We start from the raw sequence: 13749 nt of genomic DNA on the forward strand, positions 1-13749 counted from the left end.
TAGGTTCAGGCGCTAGGCAGTGACTTATTTTGTTTTATATATAAGAGTTTGTTTCCAACGTTCTTGCTCAGGGTCCCCTGCATCTTGTTTTCACTCTCACTGTATCTCAGTGCTGACAGTTGTGCTGGGCCCAGCTGGAGCCGACTCCTCCCCTCTGGTGTGATCTGTGCCGTTGGGAGCAGCAGCAGCCTCCGAGCCCTGGGGGTTTCTCTGCGGTGCACTGATCTCTGAAGTGCACCGCAGAGAAACCTCCAGGGCTCGGAGGCTCGACGCGCCTATCGCTGCTGTACAGAGGACAAGGCCTGTGGGGGCCTGGAGGGCAGGGCGGGCCCTGCTAGAGGCTGGTGGGTCCAGGGAGCCAAGCCACAGCAGGCCCAGACCCGATCCCTTGACGCCAAGGGCAGGTGGTGGAGTGGTGCCTCCCAAGGCTGGGTACCCAGGGAGCACAACACTGACCTGCAGAGCACAGGCTGCCCCATGGTCTGCAACGAGGGAGGGGCAGGTGCCCAGCCTGGGAAGTGGGAACCCTCCGGGGGGAGGCCAAGCTGGCCTGGGATACTGCTGCCCCCACTATGAGCCCCAGGGAACTGGGACTCAACATGTCACCACCCTCAGGGCTGGGGCCAGGGCTCCCCTTGTCTCAGGCCTGAGTGGGCACAGAGCTCCCCTAGTCTCAGCCCTGGGGGGGGATGGGGCTCCCTTTGTCTCAGCCCCAGGGGGGCACAGAACCCCCTTGGGGATGGGGATGCCCTAGTCTCAGCCCCGGGGGGGGCATGGAGCCCCCATGGGGACATGGCTCCCCTAGTCTCAGCCCCGGGGGAGGGCATGGAGCCCCCGTGGGGACATGGCTCCCCTAGTCTCAGACCTGGGCGGGGATGGGGCGCTCTTTGTCTCAGCCCCAGGGGAGGGCATGGAGCCCCCATGGGGATGGGGCTCCCCTAGTCTCAGCCGTGGGGGGATGGGGCTCCCTTTGTCTCAGCCCCGGGGGGGGGGCACGGAGCCCCCATGGGGACAGGGCTCCCCTAGTCTCAGCCCCAGGAGGGGGCACAGAGCCCCCATGGGGACGGGGCTCCCCTAGTCTCAGCTCCAGGGGGGGCACAGAGCCCACGTGGGGACAGGGCTCCCCTAGTCTCAGCCCCAGGAGGGGGGCACAGAGGCCCCGTGGGGACAGGGCTCCCCTAGTTTCAGCCCCGGGGGGGCACGAAGCCCACGTGGGGACAGGGCTCCCCTAGTCTCAGCCCCAGGAGGTGGGCACAGAGCCCCCGTGGGGACAGGACTCCCCTAGTTTCAGCCCCGGGGGGGGCACAGGGCCCCCATAGCTTCAGCCAGGCAAGGCAGGGAAACGCGCGTCTCCCTCCTGCTCCTAGAGGCTGGTGTCCCCTCTTCACTCTTGTCTGCCTCCAGCCTGGCTCCCTTGCCACCCACCTGCTCCCCTCCTGCCCGCCCCAGCACGGGCAGCCTCATGGCCCAGAGGGGTTAGCTCCTGGGGGAGGGGCTGACTGTCCCTGCAAGCTGGGCCCCTGTGGGCTGCAGAAGGGGTTTGCTACCGTGAGCTGAACCCCTGTCTGACAGTGCTCAGGCCCTGCTTGCACCAGGCAGCCCGGGGGGGGCTCTGTGGGGCCCAGGGTCGGGGAACACGGTTTGTAGGGGGGCCTTTCCGTAGGGCTCCCCCATTGGCGGGTGTCCGAAGCTGACTGGGGCAGCAATGCCTCTCCCCAGGCACAGGAGAATTCAGCCAGAGGATCCTGCTTTATTCAGCACCCCCAAACTGGCCCCCCCGCCTGCGGCAGGACATTGCGCGCCCAGGGGGCTGTGGGAGGAGCCTGTCTCCACCGCCCCGCCAGGCTGGGATGCTGAGCCCCGCAGAGCAGGGAGGCCGGCCCTGGGGGCTGCGATGGGGAGGAGCCGCCAGGGCTAACTAGGGAGCTCCTCGTCCGACAGCTGCTCGGGGGACGACGCCTGCAGGTGGCTGGCCCGGATGCTGACGATGCTGGGGCAGGCAGCCAGGAGGCTGGCCACACCCGCTGCCGTCACCCCGGAGCCATCCAGGTTCACCTGAGCGATGGGCACTTGGCGGAGGTAACGCAGCCCTAGAGCAGAGAGAGGTGGGTTAGCCCAGGCAGCGGGACCCACCCAGCTCCTTCCCACTCCCCATCCCCAAGAACGGGCCTGTGGCCGGTCCCCCACCCCTGCCCCATGCGGCCCGGGGCGAGTGGCAGCCCTCCCCCCCCCACCCCGGCGTCCAGCCTGACAGGGGCTTACCTCGGTCGGTGACACGTGTCCGGCTCAGGTTCACCTTGTGAAGCTGTTTGCAGCGGCTGATACCCAGCCTCACCACGCTGTCTCCCACGGGCGTGCTCGCCAGGCCCAGCACCTGGGGCAGCAGGCTGGCGTCAGAACAAGCAGTGCCCAGGGGGCAGAGCGTAACCCACCCAGCACAGCAGCCCTTGTGTCACGGCTGCCCCATAGCCTACTGGGGGCAGCTAGCACCTGGGTCTGTGTCCATCCATGCCCCACAGCTCATCCTCAGCACTGCCCGCCTGGGCTCTGGAGTGAGCAGCACCTCCATCTCCTGGGCATGCAGGCAGGAGCCCCAGGCAGGCCACAGGGCCCTACCCAGCCCCTCCGCTGCCATGGGCCACAATCTGGTCTGCTTGGGAGTAGGGTGCCCCAGCCGTTCCCTTGGGGGACAGTGTCTGGGCCAAGCACCTTGGAGGCATTGCCAGAACCCTCTGCCCACGTGGCAGAAACCCTCAGGCCCAGCTGGGTCAGAGACTTTTCATGGGGGAAGGGGAGGGGATACCTGGGGAGATCCCAGGTACCAGCCTTCCCCACTAGCCCTGAGAGCCCTGGGCTGCTCGCTGTGCCCACCCCGCCCGGTACCTGCAGGAGGGGCAGCTGGGTGATGCAGCAGGCCACTCCTGCGCTGGAGACAGCGGTGCGGTCCAGGCACAGCTCCTCCAGGTGCTGCAGGCCCTGCAGGTGCTGCAGCCCGGAGTCACTCACTGGAGTGTTGCAGAGGGAGAGCCGCCGCAGCCTGGGGCAGGGACAAGGACAGGGCATCAGCGGGGGCTGGTGGCTCCCTCCTTCACGAGGTCCTAGTGCCCAGCCCCTTCTCCCAGCATCACTGCCCGGGTGCAGATCGCAGAGGAGGCTCAGGATGTGCATATGGGTCCATTGTGGCTCGGCAGCAGCTGTTTGGCCTAGGGTCCATCCCAGGGCTGCCTGGGAGCCCACTCTGAGCCCACCAGCCCCTGCTCCGCTGGGCTCCTCACCCCGACCTGCAGCTGGGCTTGCCATGCCTCAGAGAACCTGCCCCAGCCAGTCAAAGGGGCCATATCCCAGGTCAGAGTGCCCGGCAGACCCCAGCGCACGCCTGCCGCCAACCAGGGACCCAGGGAGAAGGACGCCCACAGGGGCAGCGCAGGGGCTGGCCGCCTCCCTCTCCTCCCAGGCACCTGTGCAGCTGGGGCAGATGGCGCAGCCCCTCGTCAGTGATGTGGGTGAAATCGGTCAGGTCTAGCTCCAGCAGCCCCTCCAGGTGGCACAGGAACTGCAGGCCAGAGTCAGTGACTGTGTGCCGGCTCGGCAGGCTCAGCTGGGCCAGTGGCAGGCCTGAAACAGCCAGCAGGGCAGTGAGTGGCCCTCACCCCATCCCCCCCACACCGGCAGCACAGCTCTGGGGTTCCTGCCAGTCCTGCCCAGCCCAGCCTCTCGCCCAGAGCTCAGCTCTGACCAGGATACACCACACACGAAACACGCGAAGGGCCCTTGGGGCATTGGACATGCCTTGGGTGGCTGCAGCACCATGAGGGCAGGACCCTGCCCCAGCTGTGCACAGGCAGCTAGACACTCCTTTTCCACGGGGCTCCCACCGAGCTCTGCCAGGGACCCCCCACCCCAGGGCACTCCTACCTGAGACCAGCTGTAGCGCCCGGTCGCCATCCACAGACTGCACTCCAGACAGGGTGAGCGTGGAGAGGGCAGGGTGGGAGGCCAGGGCCGCCAGGGAGGCTTGGCTCACGCGGGTGTCGTCCAGGTGCAGCGTGTGCAGGTGGCTCAGCTGCTGCAGGGCAGAGAAATCCGAGATCTGCCAGAGACCAACTGCCTGTCAGAACCCCGCCCAGGGCAACCCCGTTCCCACCCTGCCTAGAGGGGAATGGCCTTCTACCCCATCCCCTGCCCCTGGGGCCGGATGGGCGCCAGCGCCCCCTAGAGGGGAACGGCCTCCCCTGGTGCAGCGACCGCCACTAGACACCTTGGAGTGGATTCCGGCAGTTTGCACAGGGAAGTCTTTGCTTATTATGATGCCCCATGCAGCTTCTGGGGCAGCTGAGGCGGCGATATGTGCTTCTCAGCTTCCTGGGGTCAGCAGGAACGGCCCCGGACCCCAGTGGGATGGCTGCTAAGACCAGGAAGCTGAGTACCAGATGCTGCCTCTTCAGATGCCCTGGAGCCTGCATGGGGCATAGCAAAGGCTCAGGTTCTTCGGGAAGAGATATGAGCTTTTCCCGTGGGATGGCTCAGGGTCTTGGTGCAGTGCTGCTGGGGTGGCTCTGGCCAGCTCGAGGCTCCTCTGGGCCGGGGGCTCTCGGATCTCCAGGTGTGAGTGGGAGGATGGGGTGAGGCAGGACTGGGACGCTAGCTTCCCTGAAGGGGGGCTCAATCTGCTGCCCATGGGCCCTGTGCCCCATTCCCCACCCCCAAGCCAAGCAGTCTCTGACCTGGGACCAGATGGGAACCAGCACCCCCTAGTGGGGAAAGGCCCCGTGCCCCATTCCCTGCCCCCTGTGAGCCAGCCAGTCCCTGCCCTGGGGCTGGATCAGGGCCGGTGTCCCTTACAGGGGAAAGGCTCCATGCCCCATTCCCCGCCCCCTGAGCCAGCTGAACCCCCGTTGCGGGGTGGGATCGGAGGCGGTGCCCCTTACAGGGGAAAGACTCCATGCCCCATTCCCCACCCCCTGAGCCAGCCGAACCCCCGTCACGGGGTGCGATCAGAGCCAGCGCCCTAGAGGAGAAGGCCCCGTGCCCCATTCCCTGCCCCATCACCTCGGTCTGCTTGAGGCTGAGCAGCACCAGGCTGGGCGCGTACTGGGGCAGCAGGCGCAGTGTGCGCTCTGTGATCACTGTCCTGTTGAGGCTCAGGTGGCTGAGCGCGGAGGGAGCCGAGTGCAGGTAATCCACCATGCCGCAATCGCTGATTTTCGTCTGGTCCAGAGCCAGGTGCGAGAGGTGTGGGAGCCCTGGGGCGGGTGGGGAAGCAGATGTTACCGGGGCAGAAACTGGCCCAGCTTGAGGACAAAGAGCTGGGCCAAGCCAGTATCTGTGTGGGGTCCAGCCACAATGGGGGGAGCACGTGGGAGGGGACGTGGGCACGGAGGAGAGGTGGGAGGGGCCGCGAGCCCGGAGGGACGAGCGGTGGGAGGGGGCCGCGGCGGTGAGCCCGGAGGGACGAGCGGTGGGAGGGGGCCGCGGCGGTGAGCCCGGAGGGACGAGTGGTGGGAGGGGTGATGCAGGGGGCTGGCACCCGTCCAGCCATGGGGCCTGCTGTCCCCGCGCTGTACCTTTAATAAAGTGCAGGCAGGCGTCGGTGAGCTTGACACAGGCTGAGAGGTTGAGGTGCTGAAGTCTCTGCAGGTGTCTCACCACGGACAGCCCCTGGTCTGCAGGGAGGGTGAGGGGACACATCAGGGCCAGGTCTGCAGACCTCACACCACCACCATGCTGGGTCCATCCTGCCCATGGGGGCTTGTGGGAACCCGGTGGGGGGATCCCTTCCCCCACGGCCGGAGCGCCTCGACTCCGCCGACAGCACAGAGCTCTGCCCCCCTGCGTAACAATATCCCAACGGTCCATGCAGCCCAGGCCCATCGGCTGCAACAGGGGCTTCAACGGGAGTGAACAGAACAGGACAGTTATTGAGTGATCTGTCCCAGTCGCCCACTCCCAGCCTCCAGCACTCAGAGATTTAGGGACACCCAAGGGATGGGGCTGTGTTCCTGTGCATCCTGATGGACCTACCTCCATGAATTTATCTAGTTCTTTTTTGAACCCTGTTATAGTCTTGGCCTTAACGTCATCCCCTGGCAAGGAGTTCCACAGGTTGACAGGGTGTTACGTGGGGAAATACTCGCTTTTGTTTGTTGTAAACCTGCTGCCTATTAATGTCATTGGGTGACCCCTAGTTCTTGTGTTAGGAGAAGGAGTAAATAACACTTCCTTATTGACTTTCTCCACACCAGTCATGATTTTATAGACCTCTGTCATATCCTCAGTCCTCTCTTTTCCAAGTTGAAAAGTCCCAGTCTTATTAGTCTCTCCTCATACGGCAGCTGTTCCATACCCCTAATAATTTTTGTTGCCCTTTTCCGGTTCCAATATATCTTTTTTGAGATGGGGCGATCACACCTGCACATAGTATTCAAGATGTGGGCGTACCATGGACGTACATAGTGGCAATCTGATATTTACGATTTTATCTATCCCCTTCCTAGTGATTCTCAACATCCTGTTCACTTGTGTGGCTGCCGCTGCTCATTGGGTGGATGTTTTCAGAGAACTATCCACAATGACCCCAAGATCTTTCTGGAGTGGGAACAGCTAATTTAGACCCCATGGTTTTATATGTATAGTTGGGATTATGTTTTACAAGGTACATTACTTTGCATTGATCAATGTTGAATTTCATCTGCCATTTTGTTGCCCAGTCACCCAGTTTTGTGAGATCCTTTGTAGCTCTTCGCAGTCTGCCTGGGACTTAACTAGCTTGACTAATTTTGTATCATCTGCAAATTTTGCCACCTCACTGTTTACCCCTTTTTCCAGATCAGTTATGAATATGTTGAGCAGCCCTGGTCCGAGCACAGACTCCCGGTGGACCCTGCTATTTACCTCTCTCCACGGTGAACACTGAGAGAACCTCTCTGTTAACCCGATTTATCCTTTACCTGCCTGCACTGCCAGGCCTGTGCTAGCTTGGAGAGGGGTGCTCTTGTGTCATGAATACACAAGGAAACCTGCCCCGACAGCCCCCTGCCCCAAGGGAGCCAGGCCCTGCAGGGGACACCACAGCCACCCGAGAGAGAGACAAAGAGAGGGGCGGGCGACAGCCTGGCCCACACTGCCCCACAGAGGGCTGCCCGCAGCACTCCATGGGCCCACGGCAGAGCTCCACGGGCCTTCAGGGGCGGGGAGACCCCAGGCCTAGTGTCTGTCCAAGGGCCTGCCATACATCCTCCTCTTCCCCATGAACAGGCCTGCCCCGTACCAGCGAGCCCCCCCGCCCCCACCCCAATGAGCCAGGCCTGCCCCATACCGGCGAGCCAGGCCTGTTCCCACCCCGTACCAGCGAGCCAGCCCCACCCCCACCCCAATGAGCCAGGTCTGCCCCATACCAGCGAGCCAGCCCCGCCCCTGCCCCGTACCGGTGAGCAGGGAGCAGGACACCAGGCTGAGGTGCCGGAGGCTCTGGAAGGCCCGCAGCTGCCGCAGCAGCTCATTGGTGGCGTAGGCGTAACAGTTGAGAACCAGGGTCTGTATATGGCAGCCAAAGAAGAGCTCCAGGGTCTTGGGGCGCAGCAGCCGGTGGTGGATCATGTAGGCCAGGATGCGCTCAGCCAGCGGGGGCGGCAGGGAGGCCAGGCTGCTGCAGTACTGCTTTCGGGGTGCTGCGGAGGAGACACCAGGTAAGGTGCTGGGGGGCACTGGGCTGGGGGCAGGGCCATGGGGCTGTACCTGTCAGGAGGGTCATGGCCGCCTGCAGGGCCATTTGGAAGAGCGAAGGCACGTGAGAGAGGCGGGGGGGGTTCTTGTGCCCTGGGGGTGGGGCTGGCTCCTCTTGGCCCCGCAAGGCATTGTGGAAACGCTGCTCCGCTGCCTGGGCCACGGCGCCCGGCAGGTCCGAGGGGCCCACACCACGCCCATCATCTGCAGCCCTGCAAGGAGGAGCTGGGTCAGGCCACAGCCATCGCCCCTGGGGAGAGGCACCTTCAGCTGGCTCCTCCCCGGGGCCCTGGCCCAAACCCAAGGCAGCAAACTTCCTGCCCCGCAGCTCACGCCTTGCAAACAGGCCAGCGCTGGATCCCCTGGGATTCCCACGGCTGAGCAGAACTCTGCCATGACCCCCAGGCCTTCTGCACCCCGGGGGTGCCACCCACAGCCACTGGCACATACCTGAGCCTGTTGCCCTCTGCCGGCCACTGGTGCTGTGGCTCCATCGGGCCCCGGCTTGGAGATGGCAGCAAAGGAGCCGGCCCTGAGCCTGCAGATCAGAGCACATCACATCAGCGGAGGGGCAAGCCACGTCGGGAAAGGGGCCAGCCCCACGGGCAGCCATCCCCCAACTATCTATCCTGGAACTCCTGACACCTTGGTTTCCGTTAACCCAGCAGGCAGCGCAGGGAGCTGTGGGCACCCAGGGCAAGCAGGTGCCTTCGTGCCATCTCCCGATGGCCACGCAGGGCTGATTCCGATGCCAGTGCAGAGGCAGAGTCCACTGGGTCCCGATATGTGTGCAAGGGCCCTGGCACCACATGGTGCCCACTGGCCAGATAGATGTGGCCATTCCCATCACAGACTGGGCTGCCTGTTAACACGTCTCATTGCCTAACACTGCAGGAGACAGGGTTGTCACGGCCAGAGCGGGCACAACCCCAGCATGAGGGATTCCCGACAGTGCAGCCCAGGAGCTGGAAACACCATGAGGCCTGCCCCACACCGACAGTCCCCTCTCTGGGGACTGTGCCCTATTCACATGGCTCTGCTCCCTCCCTCCAGCCCTGCTGACCTCGGGGGGACAGCTCCTCATCCAGCAGGCTGCACACAGTGGGTGCTTCAGGCTCTTGCTCTGGATTTCCTAGTGTCAGCCGTTGTCCTTGGCCTGCGGGAGGGGCAAACGACAGCCAATCCAACAGGGCTCATGCTGCCCTCACCCTGCGAGGGAGGAAAGAGCCCCCTTCTCATCTCCCCGCTGCCCCCGGGGGCAGGCCTGGCAAGCAGCAGCCCCCGCAGGAGTCCACAGAGCCAGGCCCCCGAGCCCCTCACTAGCCAGGTGGGCACGAAGCCTCCCCAAGGCCCCTTCCCCCACCTAGCAGGCTGGCAGCTTACCCCAGTGATGGTGCGATGGGGAGGTCGACTCCCAAAGGCCATGGACGCCGGGTTTCCCTAGCACCACCCTGCGCGCAGGGGAGCTCAGCGCCAGCCGAAGCTCCTTGGCCTCTGGGAACATCCCTTCGGCCATGGCCTCTTCCGGCACGAGGCTCAGGATCTCACCCCTGCCCCAGGTGTGCTCCTCCACGGGCAACGCCTGAGGCCCAGGGGGCTGCAGGGGTCCATCTCTGGCCTGAGGGGCTGCCAGGGCACAGGCGCCTGACGGGAGTGGCTCGGTGGCCAGGACGCACAGGGTGGCGCTGGGGGTCAGGCCCAGAGCCTGCAGACTGCAGGGCAGCTCGGCCGGGCCGAAGCGGCGCTTGGGAAAGCCCTGAAGGAGCGTGAACGGCGGCAGGTCAGGGTGCAGAGTCGAGAGGCGCTGCGTGACGTGCTGCAGAGGGCAGTCAGCTCGGAAACGCTCCCGCAGGCACTGGCCCGAGGGCAAGCGGATCTGGGGGCAGAGAGAGCACAGCGGATAGGCACAGCATCCCAGGCACAGGGCACCACCAGCCTGGCTCCATGCCCAGACAAAACGCATGTAAGGCCAGGAGATGAGACCGTACCAGCTGCTGTCCCATTCTCCCCTCAGAGCAAAGGAGGGGGCAGCACAGGGCTCAACTTCTTTTCCTGCCAGGACATCAGGTGTAGGGTAAGACGCAGCCGCCTCTAGAGCGGAACATGAAAGCTGCGTGTACGGGGTCACTGCCCCAGCGCTGCAAGGACACGGGTGCAGCACCAGTGCCTGTGGGTCACGGCAGTGAGTAGAACAAAGCCCCTGTTCGAAGCCAGCTGAAGGCAGGGTTCCAGATGGCAAGTTAGACTTTGGCCAGGCTCCAAAATCAGCATCTCAGTTGACAGGAGACCTAAGGAGGGCAAGGAGCCAGGCCTTGCTATGTGCGCCTGCAGTACGGCTGCCATGGCCCTGGGCTCTGCACTGACTCGAACAGGAGAGCGTCCTCGGCTGCACAGCGCCCCCCCAGAGCCTTGGGGCCAGAGCTGGGAGGAGAGCACCCCCCGTTGCACAGCGCCCCCCAGAGTGTTGGGGCCAGGGTCGACTGAGGGGAGAGCGCCCCCCGCGGCAAAGCACCCCCCAGGGCCTTGGGGCCAGGGCTGGGGGGAGAGCACCCCCTGCGGCACAGCGCCCCCCAGGGCCTTGGGGCCATCGCTGACTGAGGGGAGAGTGCCCCCCGTTGCACAGCGCCCCCCAGGGCCTTGGGGCCAGGGCTGGAGGGAGAGTGCCCCCCGTTGCACAGCGCCCCCCAGGGCCTTGGGGCCATCAGTGACTGAGGGGAGAGCGCCCCCTGCTGCACAGCGCCCCCCAGGGCCTTGGGGCCAGGACTGACTGAGGGGAGAGCGCCCCCCGCGGCACAGCGCCCCCCAGGGCCTTGGGGCCAGGGCTGGAGGGAGAGCGCCCCCTGCTGCACAGCGCCCCCCAGGGCCTTGGGGCCAGGGCCGACTGAGGGGAGAGTGCCCCCCGCGGCACAGCGCCCCCCAGGGCCTTGGGGCCATCAGTGACTGAGGGGAGAGCGCCCCCCGCGGCACAGCGCCCCCCAGGGCCTTAGGGCCATCGCTGACTGAGGGGAGAGCGCCCCCCGCGGCACAGCGCCCCCCAGGGCCTTAGGGCCAGGACTGGGGGGAGAGCGCCCCCAGCTGCACAGCACCCCCCAGGGCCTTGGGGCCATCGCTGACTGAGGGGAGAGCGCCCCCCGCTGCAGAGCGCCCCCCAGGGCCTTGGGGCCAGGGCTGACTGAGGGGAGAGCGCCCCCCGCGGCACAGCGCCCCCCAGGGCCTTAGGGCCATCGCTGACTGAGGGGAGAGCGCCCCCCGCTGCAGAGCGCCCCCCAGGGCCTTGGGGCCAGGGTTGACTGAGGGGAGAGCGCCCCCCACGGCACAGCGCCCCCCAGGGCCTTGGGGCCAGGGCTGACTGAGGGGAGAGCGCCCCCCACTGCAGAGCGCCCCCCAGGGCCTTGGGGCCAGGGTTGACTGAGGGGAGAGCGCCCCCCACGGCACAGCGCCCCCCAGGGCCTTGGGGCCAGGGCTGACTGAGGGGAGAGCGCCCCCCACTGCAGAGCGCCCCCCAGGGCCTTGGGGCCAGGGTTGACTGAGGGGAGAGCGCCCCCCGCGGCACAGCGCCCCCCAGGGCCTTGGGGCCAGGGCTGACTGAGGGGAGAGCGCCCCCAGCTGCACAGCGCCCCCCAGGGCCTTCGGGCCAGGACTGGGGGGAGAGCGCCCCCTGCTGAGACCCCACCCAGCTCCGGGTTTCCTCTTGGAGTCTCCCATGCCAACCTCAACCCACTCACCGGAGGCGGCCCACGGCAGGATGCTCTCAGGGGAAGCCGGAGGTTTTGCATATCCAGGGAGGGGCTCCCTTTGCCCTTTGGTTGGCAGCACCTCCTCAGCCAGGGCCTCCCCTCGTCAGAGGAGGGGCTCAGCTCTCTGGGGCAGGGCCCCCCAGGGACTTAGATCCTCCGCCAGACCAGCTCTGCAGCAGGAGATCAGGACTTACCATCAGCAGGCACTGCCCGTCACTCGCCAGCTGAGCTCTGCCCTCCAGCCTGTGGCACTGGGCAGCCGGGGGGTCCGGCATCTGGGCCCACTGGGTCTTTGCCTGGAAGCTTCTCCGGTCATCAGCGATTCTCTGCAGCACCAGCTCGCGCTCCTGGGGGAAGAGGCTGGGCATGACTGTTGGGAACTCCCCGCTGGCACAGGGGCAGGGCTCAGCACCTCGCCATGCTCCGTCCTGCCCTGCCTCCGCGGGGCATGGTCTGCGGCTGAGGGGCAGAGAGACAGCCAGAGACTCGGGGGCTTCTCCAAAGCTTGAGTCTCCAAAGCCAACTGCAGCGCTGGGAGTAGATGTCACGTGCCAGAAGTGTCCAGGGTGGCTGCCCTCCGCCGCCCCTGCTCCTCTCAGCCCCAAACGCAGACCCTCACTCCTGCCCCGTGGTGCTCACCTTCTGCTTGTTCTGTTTCTCAGCTTTTGCCTCCTGAGCCAGGCGTTCCCGCTGCTGCTCTTCCAACTCCTTCCGGCTTGCCTTCATCCTGCAGCTGTGCCCAGCCTCGGCCCCTGGCCACCCGGGGGAGCTGGGCCCCGGGGGCGCAGAGAGAGAGAGAGATGGAGCCGCCTCCTCAGTCGCCTGCCAGGGAGAGGAGCCAAGCGGGGCAGGGGGACATGCACCTGGCAAGCGGGGCTCAGCACTGGGTGCCTCTGACCCCAAAGGCACCTCCTGGAGCTTGGGAAGGTTGAAAGCTGCAATTGCTCCTCCTGGCTCTTGAGGGGGCACTGTCTGGAGCCGCTGCCCCCTCTCCTGAAGTAACCTGCAAAGCACAGGGAATGAGGGGGCTGCAAGGACCCCCAGCATCCCCTCTCCAGCCCACTTGCCTACACACCCTGCAGGTGGCTTTAGGGCCAGCAGTGATCAGTGTCTGCATCCTGTAGAGGAGAAAGACCCTATGAGCTGGGGGGGCCCGACAGGCTCGGCATCCCCACCCCCAGCTCCTGCTGTCAGTGCGCTCAGCCAAGCAGGGGGGGTTGTGCTCACTGGCCTGGGGGTCTCCAGGCAGTAGCTCAGGCGAGGAGAAGGCCGGCGGCTGGCGGGCTGGATTTGCTGCGACTAAGGATGGCTCAGCCAGGCAGCGATGGGACCAGAACAAAACCTGCAGCTGTTCCAAGACCTTTCACCCAAATGGAGAGCCAAGGTCCCCGGGCCTCTGAGGCTGCACTTCTTGGCACCATGCCCTGGGCAGCTCCAATCCCTCTGCCATGTGGGGGCTCAGGCATGGGGCCCCACGCTGCAGAGCTTGCACATTCCCAGGGGGCGGGAAGACAGCATGGGGTCACCACCGAGAGCGGGCGATATTCACGAGCTGCAGAAACGCCCTCTCCTTTGGAAACAGCGGTGTCCCAGTGCGGTTTATTACGCCTGTAAATGTCTGTTCCTTTTCTGAGTCCTGCAGAGCCCTTGGCATAATTATATCATGAGGCATGAAGTTCCACAGGCTAACAGAGCATCATGGATATAAGCATTTGCTTTCCCACGATTTCAGCCTTACAGGATGTCCCCTCATCCTTGTGTTATGAGGGGGCAAACAGGAGCCACCCCTCTGACCCATTAGTTGTTCTGTATCCAGTCATCCTGTCCCTGTCTACACTGAGCAGTCCCAGCCTCTCACGCCATCCTTGGGCAGGCCTGACAACCCACCTCTCACAAAACGCCTCTGAGATCTTTAACGAGCACAAGGCAAATGGCCAGGACATCAGCTCTTCACATCACCTGAAAGGTGACATCCCTAGCCACACACTGCTGGAGACTGAGGAGAGGGTGTCCCTGCCAGGCCTCCGCCCCGCTCCCCGCGGCCCAGTGCCCCTGCCAGGCCTCCGCCCCGCTCCCCGCGGCCCAGTGCCCCCTGCCAGGTCTCCGCCCCGCCCCTGCGGCCCAGTGCCCCCTCAGTGCCACTGCCAAGCCTTCCGCACCCCTCCCCACGGCCCCAATCCCCCTACCAGACTACCGCCCCGTCCCCGAGGCCCAGTGCCACCTGACAGGCCTCCGCCACCGCTCCCCATGGCCAGTGCCCCTCCAGGCCTCGCACACCGCCCCCCGCAGG

At 65.3% G+C, this 13749-nt stretch overlaps 2 protein-coding genes across 2 annotated transcripts in view; one reads left to right on the forward strand and one right to left on the reverse strand.

Annotated features, from left to right (window-relative positions):
- Positions 1 to 13749, forward strand: part of FASTK (Fas activated serine/threonine kinase) — a 419919-nt gene that overhangs the window by 201116 nt on the left and 205054 nt on the right. The window lies entirely within an intron of this gene.
- LOC116834206 (uncharacterized) lies at positions 1731 to 13468 on the reverse strand. Its single transcript, XM_075062058.1, has 15 exons — positions 13347 to 13468; positions 12099 to 12462; positions 11654 to 11806; positions 9106 to 9598; positions 8786 to 8878; positions 8173 to 8260; positions 7735 to 7934; positions 7425 to 7667; positions 5565 to 5663; positions 5050 to 5243; positions 3916 to 4090; positions 3459 to 3615; positions 2884 to 3037; positions 2263 to 2374; positions 1731 to 2090 (listed from the first exon to the last, which is right to left on the reverse strand). The coding sequence occupies exons 1-15, from the start codon at positions 13400 to 13402 to the stop codon at positions 1915 to 1917; spliced, it is 2757 nt and encodes a 918-aa protein (XP_074918159.1). The 5' UTR covers positions 13403 to 13468; the 3' UTR covers positions 1731 to 1914.

Source organism: Chelonoidis abingdonii, chromosome 2 (genome assembly GCF_003597395.2).
Source record: "Chelonoidis abingdonii isolate Lonesome George chromosome 2, CheloAbing_2.0, whole genome shotgun sequence".
Classification (NCBI taxonomy): Eukaryota; Metazoa; Chordata; order Testudines; family Testudinidae; genus Chelonoidis; species Chelonoidis abingdonii.

Excerpts from the sequence above, each read along its gene's own strand:
- LOC116834206 (XM_075062058.1), bottom strand. The coding sequence starts at position 13,402 with ATGTCCTGGCCATTTGCCTTGTGCTCGTTAAAGATCTCAGAGGCGTTT. Across the intron at positions 11,807-12,098 it reads AGAAACAGAACAAGCAGAAG|GAGCGCGAGCTGGTGCTGCA; the intron begins GTGAGCACCACG and ends CTCTTCCCCCAG. Across the intron at positions 2,091-2,262 it reads GACACGTGTCACCGACCGAG|GGCTGCGTTACCTCCGCCAA; the intron begins GTAAGCCCCTGT and ends TCTCTGCTCTAG.